This window comes from Lampetra planeri, chromosome 51 (assembly GCF_965212315.1).
Source record: "Lampetra planeri chromosome 51, kcLamPlan1.2.h2, whole genome shotgun sequence".
NCBI lineage: Eukaryota > Metazoa > Chordata > Hyperoartia > Petromyzontiformes > Petromyzontidae > Lampetra > Lampetra planeri.
The window spans coordinates 2,218,594-2,234,600 of NC_136157.1; the positions used below are offsets into that span (position 1 = coordinate 2,218,594).

At 45.7% G+C, this 16,007-nt stretch overlaps 1 protein-coding gene across 1 annotated transcript; it reads left to right on the top strand.

The window, feature by feature from the left end:
- The first annotated feature begins 452 nt into the window (after positions 1-452).
- On the top strand, positions 453-1,481 carry LOC144734551 (putative olfactory receptor 7A2). The gene is given in 1 exon segment (XM_078616798.1): positions 453-1,481. A coding segment is annotated over 1 exon segment (1,029 nt).
- The last annotated feature ends 14,526 nt before the right edge of the window (positions 1,482-16,007 follow it).

A 16,007-nucleotide genomic window follows, 5' to 3' on the forward strand; every position in this document is an offset into this window, starting at 1 on the left:
ACTTTCCTACGCTCAACAATTAAACCACAACACTGTTGGTGTACTTGTTCTTGGGTGCTTCGCGAACATTGTGCCATGGTATTTTACAATTGGTGGACACGCCATGATCTACAACAATGAACACAAATGCAGTTAACTGGGTATGACAATTCGCTCGTTGGTGGTTACAACCAGCTTCATCAGGCAGAACATCAGATTTCTGTCAACTGGCCTATGATAATGACAGTAACTACCATCAGCACGTCGTACCCAGCTGTTGAATGCGTGTCGAAGCAGGAATTAACTGGCACGTGTGTTCATCACGTGACCACATGACTAACTGGCTGTGCCGGGTGGTGGAGGGTTTACGACATGAAGTTTTAGTTACGCGATCTGACCTGAGGAGAAAAAAATCAACCAAGAATGAGTGCTACTCTCTTTATTTTTCATTTATTTATAGCGCTTCACGTTCGATGACGGCGATGGAACTCGACGACTCGTTCATAATGCTCGGAACATTCGAGGCTTCCGATGGCGTGCGGATGTTCGCGTTCAGCCTCACCCTGCTGCTGCTTGTCGTGACCGTGACGGCGAACCTGCTGGTGCTCGCGATCGTGGCGGCACGCACGCAGCTCCACGTGCCCATGTACGTGTTCATGTGCAACCTGTTAGTGGCCGACGTCGTGGGCGGCGCGGTGAGTTTCCCCCAGCAGCTGTACGTTTTTCTGACGGGCGACCTGCGGATTTCGCGCGCGTCCTGCATCGCGCAGATGTTTTGGATCAACGTGTTTGTCGATTTGGAGAGCCTCACGCTGGCCGCCATGTCCGTGGACCGCTATGTGGCCATCTGTCACCCGCTGCGCTACCACGCCGTCGTGACGGGCAGACGGGCATTGCTCGCCGTGGTGACGACTTGGCTCATCATAGTGGCCATCGTCATACCGCAAACCCTCCTCGTCTCTCGGTTGGAACTGCGAGCCACCGATAGGGAGATACAGGGCATTGTATGCGATTTTTCGGGATACATTCGCCTGTCTGCCAGCGACACGAAGGTTCAGGAAATATTCGGATCGAGCACATTGGTTGTGTTCATCGCTTTGCCGCTGTGTGTTATCGCCTACACGTATTTTAGAATCATTCGTGCGTGCAAGCGGACAGGGCAGAACGAATTCAAGAGAAAGGCCGTGCACACGCTGCTCACCCACTTCCTGATGCTCGCGATGTTTTTCGTCGCGTGTTTCGTATCAACGATGGTGTCACGTCTGACCAAGGACTATCAATACTCGCAGATCAAAAACCTGCGCTGCGGTGTTTAGTTGATTACCTTCATCATCCCCATCGCTAACGTCAGCATTTACCTCATCAGGAACAATAAGATAAGGAAAGAGATGGTGAAATGCTTTAAGCAGATTAATCCCAGAGGAGTCGGTCGTTCGAGGTCGCACAAGGTGTGCAACATATCGCCCGGTAAACAATCTCCGCACGGGGAGATTGTTCTATAATGCGAGGCGGTCCACATCACCAACGCATACACAGCACAATCTCACACGGATAGTAGCTGTGGCTTTGCCGATGTTAAAATTATATTATAGTAGACCCTTAACTGAGACGTATATAAGCTACATGGTGTCCACAATAGTGTCCCATTACCCCCAGATTATACTATACTTAAGGATTAGTTAAATTTCATTGTCATCAGCCTTGGTCAATCCACTACTGGATGATTGGCCTCCCTAAGCCACCCCACCACCTCTCGGAGATCCGCTCAGTTAAAAGTAAAAGAATAAAAATATATATTTTGAGAGGGCGCTTAAAGGTAGGTGAAGGGTCCCGACCGTCGTGCATCATTATCTCTTCTAGGCGTGACGGCATCCTGCCACTCCGCACCCCCCACTCCCCCCGTTTAGTTTGCCTGTCCGTTCACTCTGTATGACTGTTACAGGCACGGGCAGGTATGAGGAAGATGCAGGTACCTTGGAGAGCGGCATCGTAGCAAGAGCTACGATGTCGAGGGGAACAAACTTCCCACTCCACATCAAGCGGTCACCTTCGCTCTCTCGTTTCCGCTTCTCATTCCAAACTCACTTATTGTTCTCCCGCTCACCACACGACCCCTCTCCCTTAATCTCCCCACCCCCCCACACCCCGCATGACCACCACCACCGTTGCTGTTTCCTCTTCATATTCTCATTATATGGCTATCACTCATTCCCCATTCATTCAATTCCTCGTCATTTGCTGTCATCAATTTCGCTTTCACAGAATTCACGCATCATCAAAGATTCGCCCCCATTGCTTCCTCTCTTATCTACAGGGTGTTTAAAAAGATGGACCCGATTTGAAATCACTATATCTCTGCAACCACGAACCGCCCATGAATGAAACTCTTACCACTTGAAAGGGCGTGGCGTAGAGTTTCAAATGATTACCGCTAAATGCCTCTCCCAGTTCACAAACAGCCCCTAGCCTCAGTCATTCGCAAGACACACTGCCTCAACGTTGAATAGGTCGCACGGGACCCCAAGACTTGGCGCTACACTCTTGGCCCCCAAGATCCCCAGACATCACACTCTGAGACTTTTTCTTGTGGGGATACGTTAAAGGCCGTGTTTTTGTGCCACTATTAGTGACTAATCTGGAAGACCTCAAAAACAGAATAACGGCAGCGGTGACTTCAGTGGAAGAAGACACTTTGAGAGGTGTTTGGGACGAATTCACCTATCGTCTCGATGTTGTCCGTACAGCAGGTGGAGGGCACATAGAACATAAAATGGTTAGTGAAACTTGATAACTCATTAAACCGTTTGTAACTTTTTGTGTAATTGTAACATGTTGCCATCGTGAAATATACTGCTTTGAAATTGGGTTCATCTCTTTAGAACACCCTGTATTTAATTCACCTCATCTCCACCATTATATTCACACACGCGTTGTTATTTGCAAAGCGCCTTGAATAAGGCGCTTTATAAATTAAGTTTAGATAAGAGCAAGAGACGCTGTCTCACACACATGCGAGATGACTGAGCAATTATTTTGAAAACGGACGCCCAACACCACAACCAACAGCCCCACCAACGCCCCCACCAATACTCCCACCAACACCCGCACCAACAGCCCCACCAACAGCCCCACCAACACCCCCACCTACATCCCCATGAACAGGCGTCCAACACACCCACCAAAGACAAAGATTCCCCGTATAGCCTTAACAGACTGTTGGGGCAAGTGATGTTAGCGTGCAACTTTGAATTCCGGAACGGCACACGAGGGGGTGGGTGGCCAGCACCACGCCCGGCCGCCTTTGACTTCCCAGTGGCGATGTTTACACATCGCACTAGGTACTAATTTTAGTCTGAGTCGACCTAGGGGAGGCCCAGGACCGGTTCAGATAATCATCACTGGCGTTGGCCGTGAGCGGGAATCGAACTGTGGTGGCCAGGTTCGTAGCGCAGGGCGCTGACCGCTACACCAACACTACCCCCACCATGTCTACATTTCAATAGAGGATCTATGGCAAAAGGTGAGGACCCCCGTGACATGATATGACACATGCTGTGCGACTGTTGCTTGTACGGAGACCTGGCGTGTGGGCCCACGGTTGATGAGATTGACGTAAGCGCTGTGACCTCGACTTGAAATCCAAATCTCGCATCACTTGACGCAAGAAGACACCTACAGCGGGCCCTGTTCATCCATGAAATCCGTTTCGGCAAATCTGCCCTCCGCTTAGCTCATTCATTATCGCAATTGTCACGCCCACGAAACCTAAGGCGTCCATCTAATTGACTTTGAAATATCGCCCGGAGCAAGAACTGGAATCGGTGCCGAAGCATTTGGCGTTGCAGCACCAACGTTTCTGGAACATCCCTCTTTCCTCCCTTAACATCGTACATCTTTCTTTAAAAAATATTCTGAAGCACATGATTAGTGCTGGATGTCGGCACATTTGCAAATGTCATTTGTAACTTTGACCCTTACCTTGTGTATCGATAGTGTAATGTTCATTTGCAATTTTTTTGAAAGACTACGACTGCGTAAATCTTCACTTAAATCTTTCGTGACTGCAGGAATTCATATTCTTTGGGGTTTCCGGTAAAGTCACATAGATAGAAATAATAGGTTTTTTACCCTTTTTTCTGGCAACAAAACTGAAACCTTTTTTTTACCAGGAATCATGTTTGCATTAACCACAATACCTGCAGTCAAAATGCAAACAAAAAACACACTGATAATGTATGCCTTGTCCTTGAAATTGATTGGTCCACACCAGAGACAGCTTTCCTTAGAGCCTAGTCTCATATGGTGTTCGACCAGAAGACGCCAAAAGGCGCACAACTCAAAGACAACGCACTATCAGAGTAATGAGGGCTCGGGGTAAGCATTTACAAGGAATAATGTTTGCATTTGTTTGCATTCTGACTGCAGGTATTGTGGTTAATGCAAACATGATTCAACGTATGAAAAGGTTTCAGTTATGTTGCCAGAAAAAAGGGTAAAAAAACTATTATAATATGTTGCTACTGGCAAAGGAGGCCTCATGATGTAAATCACGTAGATAGGGTACATTATTTTCTTTGAACCTATCTACGTGACTTCACCGAAAGACCCAAATTAAACAATACTACTGCGTGTTATCTTGCTGTGGTCTGGCACTGTTTTCTTGTTGTTTTTACCGCCTTGCCCAAGCTTACATAATAAATGTGCTTCGTGTTAATTTACATTTTGTGACTTGCTTGCCTGTTTCTCTATGTTACACTCGCATATATTTGTTTGTTTGTTAGATTTTTGTCCTTGTTACTCGCTGACGCTGTGCCCCATACTGGACATCTGTGAAAAAGAGCTTCATAGCTCTTCGGATTCCTCCTCCTCCAGTCGAAATAAAGATTCCGATTCTGAAGCATTCTTTCACGTTCTCTTTCACTGATGACTCCCCCCAACCACACACCCCCCCCCAAGCGCTTGCGTTAAATATTCATCTCCAAAGCGTGAGTACAACACGTGCAGGTAAACCAAGTTTTCAAGTTAATTTATTAGGTAGAGCCCTGTGAGCCATTCGGCTTTTGAATCGGGTGCAACCGCAACAAACAAAAAACAAGAACAAAAAACATCTTAAAGTGAATATGTGACTGGGTGCAAACAGAAAATCCCAAAAAGACAGCAAAATATTGCAGAAAAAGCACCGTACACCAACACTGTGTGCAAAAATCCCAAGTCAAACAACAACAACAACCACAAGACAACTTAGATTAAGGCCATCATTCTAACTCTGTACTACAACAAACAAACATGGCCACACCAAAAAACGTTTCGAAAATCACCAAAATAAAGCCATAAAAGCAATGAAACAGTGGTCATAGGAACTGTGACCGAATTTTCACAATAAACGACGTAAACAACATGTACTACCAAACTCTGCAGCCATAGCTGGCTGCATGAGTCACTCCACAACAGTAGGAGCATCAGTCGGAGTATGACCATTTTTCAATGCACCTTTAAGATCAACACACTAAATCAAAACACAGATCATACTTTGCAGCGATTATCCGGAGCGAAACATTGTATTTTAGGCCACTAAATTGCAGTGGCAGCCTAGGGGTGTACAACTCCTCTAGAGCAGTTTTGAGTGAAGATCTCATAGGTAGTGATTCAAGTTGCAGTTTATTGGCAATAGCATTCCAGACCCTGGGGGCATCAATAGCAAAGGCCCTTCCTCCAGTATTTGTACGGCAATAGGGAATGTGAAGCTGGTAAATGAGCGAAGACCTTAGGTCAAATTTGTTCTTTGAAACAGAGAGGAGATCCAGCAGGTAATCTGCGGATTGTTTTTGTAAGTACATCATGAATAAATAAGATCTGATGCACAAGCCGTCGAACATTGAGAGATGTTAAGTTTGACCCAATGTAGAGATCACAGTGGTGAGTCCTATATGGGCAGTTCAATGCACATCTTAAGACCGAGTGATACATTGAGTCAAGCTTCTTCAGTACAGTACTTGGGGCTGATTTATACACGATGTCACAGTAATCAAGTAGAGGCAGTATGGTAGCTTTTATCAATTCCAAACGGAACATAGGGGGGAAGCAGTGCTTGTGTCGATACAGAAAACCAATTTTTATTTTTGTCTTTTTACCAATAACATCAATGTGATCTTCAAATTTCAGTTTTGAATCAAGAATGACCCCAAGATACTTATAGATATTGACTTGCTCTATTTGATAATTATTTAAGGAATGTAATTGCGGAAAAATAACTTCCAGCTTTAGTCCTGGTGAGAAGCATTGCACCTTGGTTTTGGAGGTATTCAGGACTAGTTTAAGAGCAACTAGCTGATGTTGTAGTTTGTTGAAATCACCCTGGAGCTTAGCAATCACGTCATCCGGAAAGCGGCCAGCAGTAATCAGTATCGTGTCATCTGCAAAAAGATTTACCCTGGAATGATCCAGGTCAGTGCCCAATTCATAGACATAAAGAGAGAACAAGAGGGGGCCGAGGATTGAACCTTGTGGAACCCCTTTTGTTATCTTAACACGGTTTGACCTCCAACCATCTGTGAGTACAGTTTGGGTGCGAAAAGAGAGGTAATTTTGTAACCATTCTACTGCGTGTTTGGAGAAACGGAGGCAACTTAGTTTACTAAGCAGGGTGTTGTGGTCGACTGTATCAAAGGCTTTGGACAAGTCAAGAAAAAGACTGGTGCAGTACTGCTTATTATCAAGGCTACTGTAAATGTGATTCAGAGAGTCTAATGCAGCAGATGTGGTGCTGTATTTTTTTTGGAACACAGATTGTTTTCGATGTAATAGATTGTTGTCGGACAGGAAACTGCTTATTTGGTAGTTCAATCATTTTTCTAATTTTTCATCAACGGGGACAAAATTGAGATAGGTCGGTAGTTATTTGGATCATCTTTAGGGCCCCCTTTGTGAAGTGGACGAACATATGAATGTTTCCATTCTAGAGGTATTGATTCTTCTTTGATGGACAGGTTGAAAATATGGGCTATAGGTTTGTATATTAGGTGGCCAACAGTTAGCAGAGCAAAGACGGGAATACTATCTGCTCTGGTAGAGGAGGACCCTTTGAGGTAGGACAGTTGTTTCAGAACATTACTTTCGTGGATTGGCTGGAAACTAAATTCGTTTAATGTTTGGACAGGGGTGTAGGAATGTGCATGCGCAGGGGTGACTCCCAATACATTATCAAAAAGGTCACCAGCTTCAGAAAAATTAAGGTTAAAATTGTCAACTATTTTTTGGGGCTCTGAAAAATATTCCCCATTTCGGTTAAGCTCAACGGGCAGATTATCTGTGTTAGATGCCTTTTCGATACTTTTGATTGTTTTCCAGAAGATCCTGGCATTTCCATGTGATTCCAGGAGAGTGGAGGAAAAGTATGCATTTTTTGCATGCCGTATTTTTTTGACGCATCTAATCCTTAAAATCCTGTATTCTAGCCAGTCATGGACCAAATTACTTTTCTGAGCACATGCCCAAGCCTTGTCCCTAATTTTCATGAGCTTAGTAATCAAGGGATCAAACTATGGTGGGCGGTTGCCTTTAGTTTTAAATCTAACCAACGAAGCATGTTTGTTAAGAATTTCGAGAAACGTGTACCTGAAAGTCTCCCAAGCCGTAGTCAGGTTGGGGATATCACAGACCTTGTCAAAATCCGAGTGAAGCACATCATTAGTAAATGCCTGAATGCTGAAGTGTCTCATGGAGTGCTTCTCAACCAATTTAGGGGGGCTTTGGGTCTGGCTGATGATCTCACCCCAAATATGAAGGAGTGATCACTAAGGTTATTACCCAGAACACCACTCAGCGAGAAATTGTGAGGGGCATTTGTTAATAGGACATCAAGCAGAGATGACTGTCCCGGGTTTTTTAGGTTGAGTCTTGTGGGGACATTTATTAATTGAAATAGGTAAAATTCATCTGCAAAATTTGTGGCCACGGCCGGCGGTTTTTGCCAATTCCAATTGAGATCACCCATTAAAATGATTTCACCTTTAGGAAGGCCCCCAAGAAGCTCCCTCAGTGCGTACCCAGCTTCAACATCCTTACCACTAGGCGGTCTATAGCAGCACACTACCAATATCTGTTGATTTTAAGGAAGAGTGATTCTGAGAGCCAGACCTTCAAAGCAATATTTATTTAACAAGGAATGAGCTGGTGAACATGAAATAGTACTACGAACATATATGGCAATTCCACCTCCTTTAGACCCTCGGTCAAGTCGACAAAGGTTGTAGTTGTCAGTCGTAATCTGCAAGTCATTGACGGCCCGAGTGAGAAATGTTTCTGTAAGGCAGAAAATGTCCGGGTCAAGATTTGCCACTTCTAGTTTTAGTTGACTTAATTTAATCACAAGCCCTCTGATGTTGACGTATAGAACACCAACACCTTTTCTGCCAGAAAAATCTACAGAATTAAATGAGTTCTTTACATTTGGGCCAGGGTGAAGCTCAATACCTCCCAGAAATAAGAAAAGTAGAATTAATAGTTTGCACAAGTATTTTCTGTGAAAGGATGAAGAGCGACAAACCTTGGACGAATAACAGCTGCTTACGTATGGTGACATTTTTAAGAGCATAATGAAGTTAGGAAGGAGTGCTGGTGAAGTAATAGGACAGAGATAGGGTTTAAAAGGATACAATGATGAAGTGTAGAAGTGGCTATAACCTGTTTCACTAGCAGGTGTAGTGGCAAATAGAGCATCAACTATGGACGAGAAATAACGAGGGCTGCCAGTGGTGGAGTTGTGCTTGGCACTAGATATGGCCGGGAGGGACAGCAGTAGAATACACAGCAGAACTGCCATCTTTAACATAACAAATAACCACAACAGTTAAACACACACGCGAAAACGTACAGGTAGGCCGAGCGTGAGTAATGTTTTGCCGCACTCGTCGCACATGTACGGCTTCTCGCCTGTTTGACGAGCGCCCTCCACTTAGGCCTCGACGTAGGCCTCGACGTAGACCCCGACGTAGGCCTCGACGTAGGCCCCCACGTAGGCCTCGACGTAGGCCCCCACGTAGGCCTCGACGTAGGCCCCAACGTAGACCCCGACGTAGGCCCCGAGGCAGGCCTCGAGGCAGGCCTCGAATTAGGCCTCGAATTAGGCCTCGACGTAGGCCTCGACGTAGGCCCCGACGTAGGCCCCGACGTAGGCCCCGAGGCAGGCCCCAAGGCAGGCCTCGAATTAGGCCTCGACGTAGACCTCGAAGTAGGCCTCGACGTAGGCCCCGACTTAGGCCCCGACGTAGGCCTCGACGTAGGCCTGGACTGGGGGGGGGGGGGGGTAGCCAGGCTGGCTACCACACTAACTAACTACCACATTAACTACCACATTAACTACAACAATAACCACAACACTAACTACCACACTAACCACAACAACCACACTGACAATCACCGCACTACCACACCAACCACCACACTACTACACTAACTCCCAGAGGTGTGGACTCGAGTCATGTGACTTGGACTCGAGTCAGACTCGAGTCATGAATTTGATGACTTGCGACTCGACTTGGACTTGCATAACAATGACTTTGTCCCACCTATGAGATGTGGACTCGAGTCATGTGACTTGGACTCGAGTCAGACTCGAGTCATGAATTTGATGACTTGCGACTCGACTTGGACTTGCATAACAATGACTTTGTCCCACCTCTGCTAACTCCCACACTAATTACCACACCAACCACAACACCACCACACTAACTACCACACTAACACCACACTAACTACCACACTAACGAATACACTAACTCCCACAATAACTACCACACTAACTACCACACTAACAAGCAGCACTCTTCACTACTCTCGCCAGCCACACAGCGCCCGCTCTGTAACCCCCCTACACCCGCCAATCTCAATTTAAACTCACACACACAGCTCACTCACACACACAGCTCACTCACTCACATGCACACGCAGCTCATTCTCACGCACAGTTCACACTCACAAGCTCACTCACATGCCGCCATCTTGCTTGGGTGAACGGAAAGGAGCGTCATGTTGTTTGTGTATTGCACACAACCGTGTGGAGTTGGGGCCGTCCGAGGAGGCGTCTGTTTCACCAACAACGAGCGGAGCGCGGGTGGATAAAACACAGCATGTTGGCACAGCAGGGGGTGCACCGGCCAGTCATCTCAGTGAGTCAACCCATGGCACCTGGGTCTGCCCGTGACCTCCTGCCAGCGGGCGTTCGACACTTCACGTAGCCTCAACGTGTACATAGCCTGGCACAAGCGCCGTGGTGGTGTCACATTCACTTCGAGGAGAATGGCGGTTGTTGTTGTTTCCCGGTGCTTTTTGGTTTCGACTACAGACGGGATACGCGAGGTTCACCCTCCACTACGTCATGGACAACTGGAGTTCTACGGAGTCGTAATTATATTCATTCGACGCAACGACTGCGTTCTGACGCGGAGCATATCCGTTGTTGGTGCTCTACTGTGCAGTTGAAGGTTTCCATCATTGGATGATCCGCATTTTGATGCGTTTGGCTACGCACCTCCGAATAGCACGATTGGATGCGTACGGTGCTAAATAAGTTCAACATACTGTGTACCATTTGAAGAGGGGGGGGGGATTAGGACTTTAAAAAAAAACATGATTTTTGTCCAAGTTTCTGTGGGCGACTTTCCGCCATATCTGTAACCCTATTAGGGGTTTCCGAACACCAGTGGCACCCAGAGTGGCTGCACTAATCCCCTTTATCTTGACCCATGTGAGCGGCCACGGTGGCGAGATGTTAATTACTTTGCCTGATATATAGGAGACTAGTGGGAAGTACCCGGCGTTGCCCGGGTGAAAAATATCTTTGAAAACTTCTCTTAAAAACCTTACATATACATACACAGACACTAAGGTATTGTGAAAGCCCGGTGGCCCATTTGTTCATTTCTCCACCAACAAAATTATAAGAGGCTTGCACAAGTCCAAAAAGTTGTAGAAAGTGTGGGGTAAATAGTTGATGTAAAAGGTTTCCGAAAATTGTGGACCCCCCCCCCCCCTAAAAAAATATCTTTACCCCCGCGTAGGTATATATACCTACACACCCTACATACAACAGAGGAAGTAGTATCTATTGACTCGGTATTTGTATCTACTGACTGTACAGTAGTATCTACTGAGCCAGTAGTAGCCACTGACTGTGTAGTAGTATTTAGTGACTGTAGTAACGACTGACCGTAGTAGTATCTAGTATCTACTGGCCCTACAGTAGTATCTACCGACTCTATAATAGTAACGACTAACTGTAAAGTAGTATCTGCTGACTCTATAGTAGTATCTACTGACTCTAGTAGCTACTCACCATAGTGGTATCTACTGACTGTATAGTAGTATATACTGACTGTAGCAGTAGTGACTGACTAGTGATATATACTGACTGTTTTAGTATCTACTAACTCTATATAGCAGTATCTACCAACTCGATAGCAGTATCTACTATCACTATAGCAGTGCATACCGACTGAGGTGGTACGTGCTATCGCTACAGCAGTGCATACTGACAGTGGTGGCACCTGCTATGACTACAGCAGTGCATACCGACTTTGGTGGTACCTGCTTTCACTACAGCAGTGCATACTGTGGTGGAACCTGCTTTCACAACAGCAGTGCATACTGTGGTGGTACGTGCTATGATTATAGCAGTGGATACTGATTGTGGTGGTACCTGCTATGATTACAGCAGTGCATACTGCTGTGGTGGTACTTGCTATGATTACAGCAGTGCATACTGCTGTGGTGGCACCTGCTATGATTACAGCAGTGCATACTGACTGTGGTGGTATCTGCTATGATTACAGCAGTGCATACTGCTGTGGTGGTACCTGCTATAGTTACAGCAGTGGATACTGACTGTGGTGGTACCTGCTATGATTACAGCAGTTCATTCTGACTGTGGTGGTACCTGCTATGATTACAGCAGTGCATAATGACTGTGGTGGTACCTGCTATGATGACAGCAGTGTATATTGTGGTGGAAACTGCTATGATTACAGCAGTGCATACTGCTGTGGTGGTAACTGCTATAATTACTGCAGTGCATATTGTGGTGGTACCTGCTATGATTACAGCAGTGCATCCTGACTGGTGGTACCTGCTATGATGACAGCAGTACATACTGAGTTTGGTGGTACCTATGATGACAGCAGTACATACCGAGTGTGGTGGTACCTGGTATGATGACAGCAGTACATACTGTGGTGGTGGTACCTGCTATGATGACAGCAGTACATACCGAGTATGGTGGTACCTGCTATGATGACAGCAGTACATACTGAGTGGTGGTACCTGCTATGATTATAGGAGTGCATACTGTGGTGGTGGTACCTGCTATGATGACAGCAGTACATACTGAGTGGTGGTACCTGCTATGATTATAGGAGTGCATACTGTGGTGGTGGTACCTGCTATGATGACAGCAGTACATACTGTGGTGGTATCTGCAATGATGAGAGCAGTACATAGTGTGGTGGTGGTACCTGCTATGATGACAGCAGTACATACAGTGGTGGTGGTACCTGCTATGATGACAGCAGTACATACTGACTGTGGTGGTACCAGCTATGATGACAGCAGGAAATACTGTGGTGGCACCTGCTATGATGACAGAAGTGCATACTGTGGTGGTGGTGGTACCTGCTATGATGACAGCAGTACATACTGCCTGTGGTGGTACCTGCTATGATGAGAGCAGTACATACTGTGGTGGTACCTGCTATGACACCAGTACATACAGTGGTGGTGGTACCTGCTATGATGACAGCAGTTCATACTGTGGTGGTGGAACCTGCTATGATTACAGCAGTGCATACTGACTGTGGTGGTGCCTGCTACTTTACTTAATAACCAGGCTACAGTCTGCATTATAGACTTCCAAAACACTCACCCAGCTTAATAACTATTTGTACAGTCTACATTATAGAATACCAGTACACTCACCCAGCTTAATAACCATCCTACAGTCTACATTATAGACTATCAGTACACTCACCCAGCTTAATGACCAGGCTACAGTCTGCATTATAGACTGCCAGTACACTCACTCAGCTTAATAAGCAGACTACAGTCTACATTATAGACTGCCAGTACACTCACCCAGCTTAATAACCAGGCTACAGTCTGCATTATAGACTGCCAGTACACTCACCCAGCTTAATAACCAGGCTACAGTCTACATTATAGACTGCCAGTACACTCACCCAGCTTAATAACCAGGCTACAGTCTAGATTATAGACTGCCAGTACACTCACCCAGCTTAATAACCAGGCTACAGTCTACATTATAGACTGCCAGTACACTCACTTTACTTAATAACCAGGCTACAGTCTACATTATAGACTGCCAGTACACTCACTCAGCTTAATAACCAGGCTACAGTCTACATTATAGACTGCCAATACACTCACTCAGCTTAATAACCAGGCTACAGTCTTCATTATAGACTGCCAGTACACTCACCCAGCTTAATAACCAGGCTACAGTCTGCATTATAGACTTGCAGTACACTCACTCAGCTTAATAACCAGGCTACAGTCTACTTTATAGACTGCCAGTATGCTCACCCAGCTTAATAACCAGGCTACAGTCTGCATTATAGACTGCCAGTACACTCACCCAGCTTAATAACTATTTGTACAGTCTGCATTATAGACTGCCAGTAAACTCACCCAGCTTAATAACCAGGCTACAGTCTGCATTATAGACTGGCAGTACACTCACTCAGCTTAATAACCAGGCTACAATCAACATTATAAACTGCCAGTACGCTCACGCAGCTAAATAACCAGGCTACAGTCTACATTATAGACTACCAGTACACTCACTCTGATTAATAACCAGGCTACAGTCTACATTATAGAATGCCAGTACACTCACTCAGCTTAATAACTATTTGTACAGTCTACATTATAGACTGCCAGTACACTCACTCAGCTTAACCAGGCTACAGTCTACATTATAGTCTGTCAATACACTCACTTTACTTAATAACCAGGCTACAGTCTACATTATTGACTGCCAGTACATTAACCCAGCTTAATAACTATTTGTGCAGTCTACATTATAGACTGCCAGTACACTCACCCAGCTTAATAATGATTTCTACTGTCTACATTTAAAGGCTCTATATTTCTACATTTATATCCAACTTATATTTAATGGGAATAGGCAGATTCTAAAGTAATTTACAACCTTCGATTCCTTTGCGCGATTCAAAGAAACGATTATTGGCACGCTGGGGGTTTAAACTTTTATTTTTATTGGTATGTTATGCTTTTAAGTTTTCAGAAGATTTTAAATCTATTCTTCCCCCGGGTACCGCTGGGTATATCGACTCTTTCGCACAGAATCCTCGCCTGACAAGAGTGGGGTGTCGAGGCCTAGTACCGTGCAGAGCCTCCGGCCTCGTCTAAATTGCCAAGACGGGCGAGGATGGGTGCTGGGCCGCTACCCCCCCCCCCGCGCTAGAATAATACCGTCTAATCGTTATCATTTTATTATCTACCGACCCTATAATAGTAATTGCACACATTGGGGTGGGGGGGGGAGAGGACGTTAAATTTTGATCAATTTACCTCAGCGTCGCGTGTAAATGTGTGTGCATATTTTTAACGGGAATGAGAAATGGCGTCCACCCTGCAGGGACGGCGCGATGCCCGTTGCCAGGGGCAACGCTTGGTCGGCGTCTCGCGCATGTGCAACGGCGTGCTTCTTCGCGAACAGGTCGGCAAACGTAAATAAATAAATTAAGATAAATTGCACTAAATCAATAATCGGACCGCTTTAAATTTTAGGAACGAAAAAACGGAAATGCCTATTCCCACCGCGGGGCTCGCGGCGTGCCTCCCAGAAAAATGTTCTCTCGGTGAACCCCACGGTCCGAGAGCCAAATCCCCCGCAAGCGAGCGTACGCGGACAGACGGACAGACAGACAGACAAAAAATTAGTCTTATAGGTTAGACTAGCGGGAAGTACCCGGCGTTGCCCGGGTGAAAATATCTTTCAAAAATTATCTTATAAAACCTTACATATACACAGATACTAAGGTATTGTGAAAGCCCGGTGGGCCGTTTGTCCATTTCTCCACCAACAAAATTATAAGAGGCTTTCACAAGTCCAAAAAGTTATAGAAAGTGTGGGGTAAATAGTTGATGTAAAAGGTTTCCGAAAATTGTGGACCCCCCTTCCCTCAAAAAATATCTTTATCCCCGTGTAGATATATATATGCCTACACACCCTACATACAACAGAGGAAGTAGTATCTATTGACTCTGTAGTAGTATCTACTGACTGTACAGTAGTATCTACTGAGCCAGTAGTAGCCACTGATTGTGTAGTAGTATTTACTGATTGTAGTAACGACTGACCGTAGTAGTATTTACTGACTCTAGTAGCTACTCACCGTAGTAGTATGTACTGACTGTATTATCTTATCTAACCTATATAATTCATTTTTTGTCTGTCTGTCTGTCTGTCCGTCCGTCTTTCCGTCTGCGTACGCTCCCTTCCGGGGGATGTAGCTCTCGGACCGTGGGGTTCGCCGATATTAAATTTTGCAGGTGGGCACGCCCCCGGCCTCGCGGTAAACTTAGGCATTTCCGATTTTTCATCTCTAAACTTTAAATCGGACCGATTATCGATTTAGTGCGAATTCTCTTTATTTATTTATTTACTATTGCCGACCGGCGGTTGCCCCTGGCAACGGGCGGTTGGCCCCTGGCAACGGGCGGCTGGCCCCTGGCAACGGGCAGCAACGGGGTGGACGCCATTTTTTATTCCCGTTAAAAATATGCGCACGCATTAACACGCGACGCTGAGGTAAAAGTTTCACGTCCTCTTCACTCCCCCCCAACCCCAATGTGTGTAATTACTATTATGGGGTCGGTAGATAATAAAATTATAGCGATTAGACAGTATTATTGTAGCGCGGGGGGGGGGGGGGGTAATGGCCCCAGTACCCAGCCTCAGCAGGGTACTAGGCCTCGACACCCCACATGTGTCA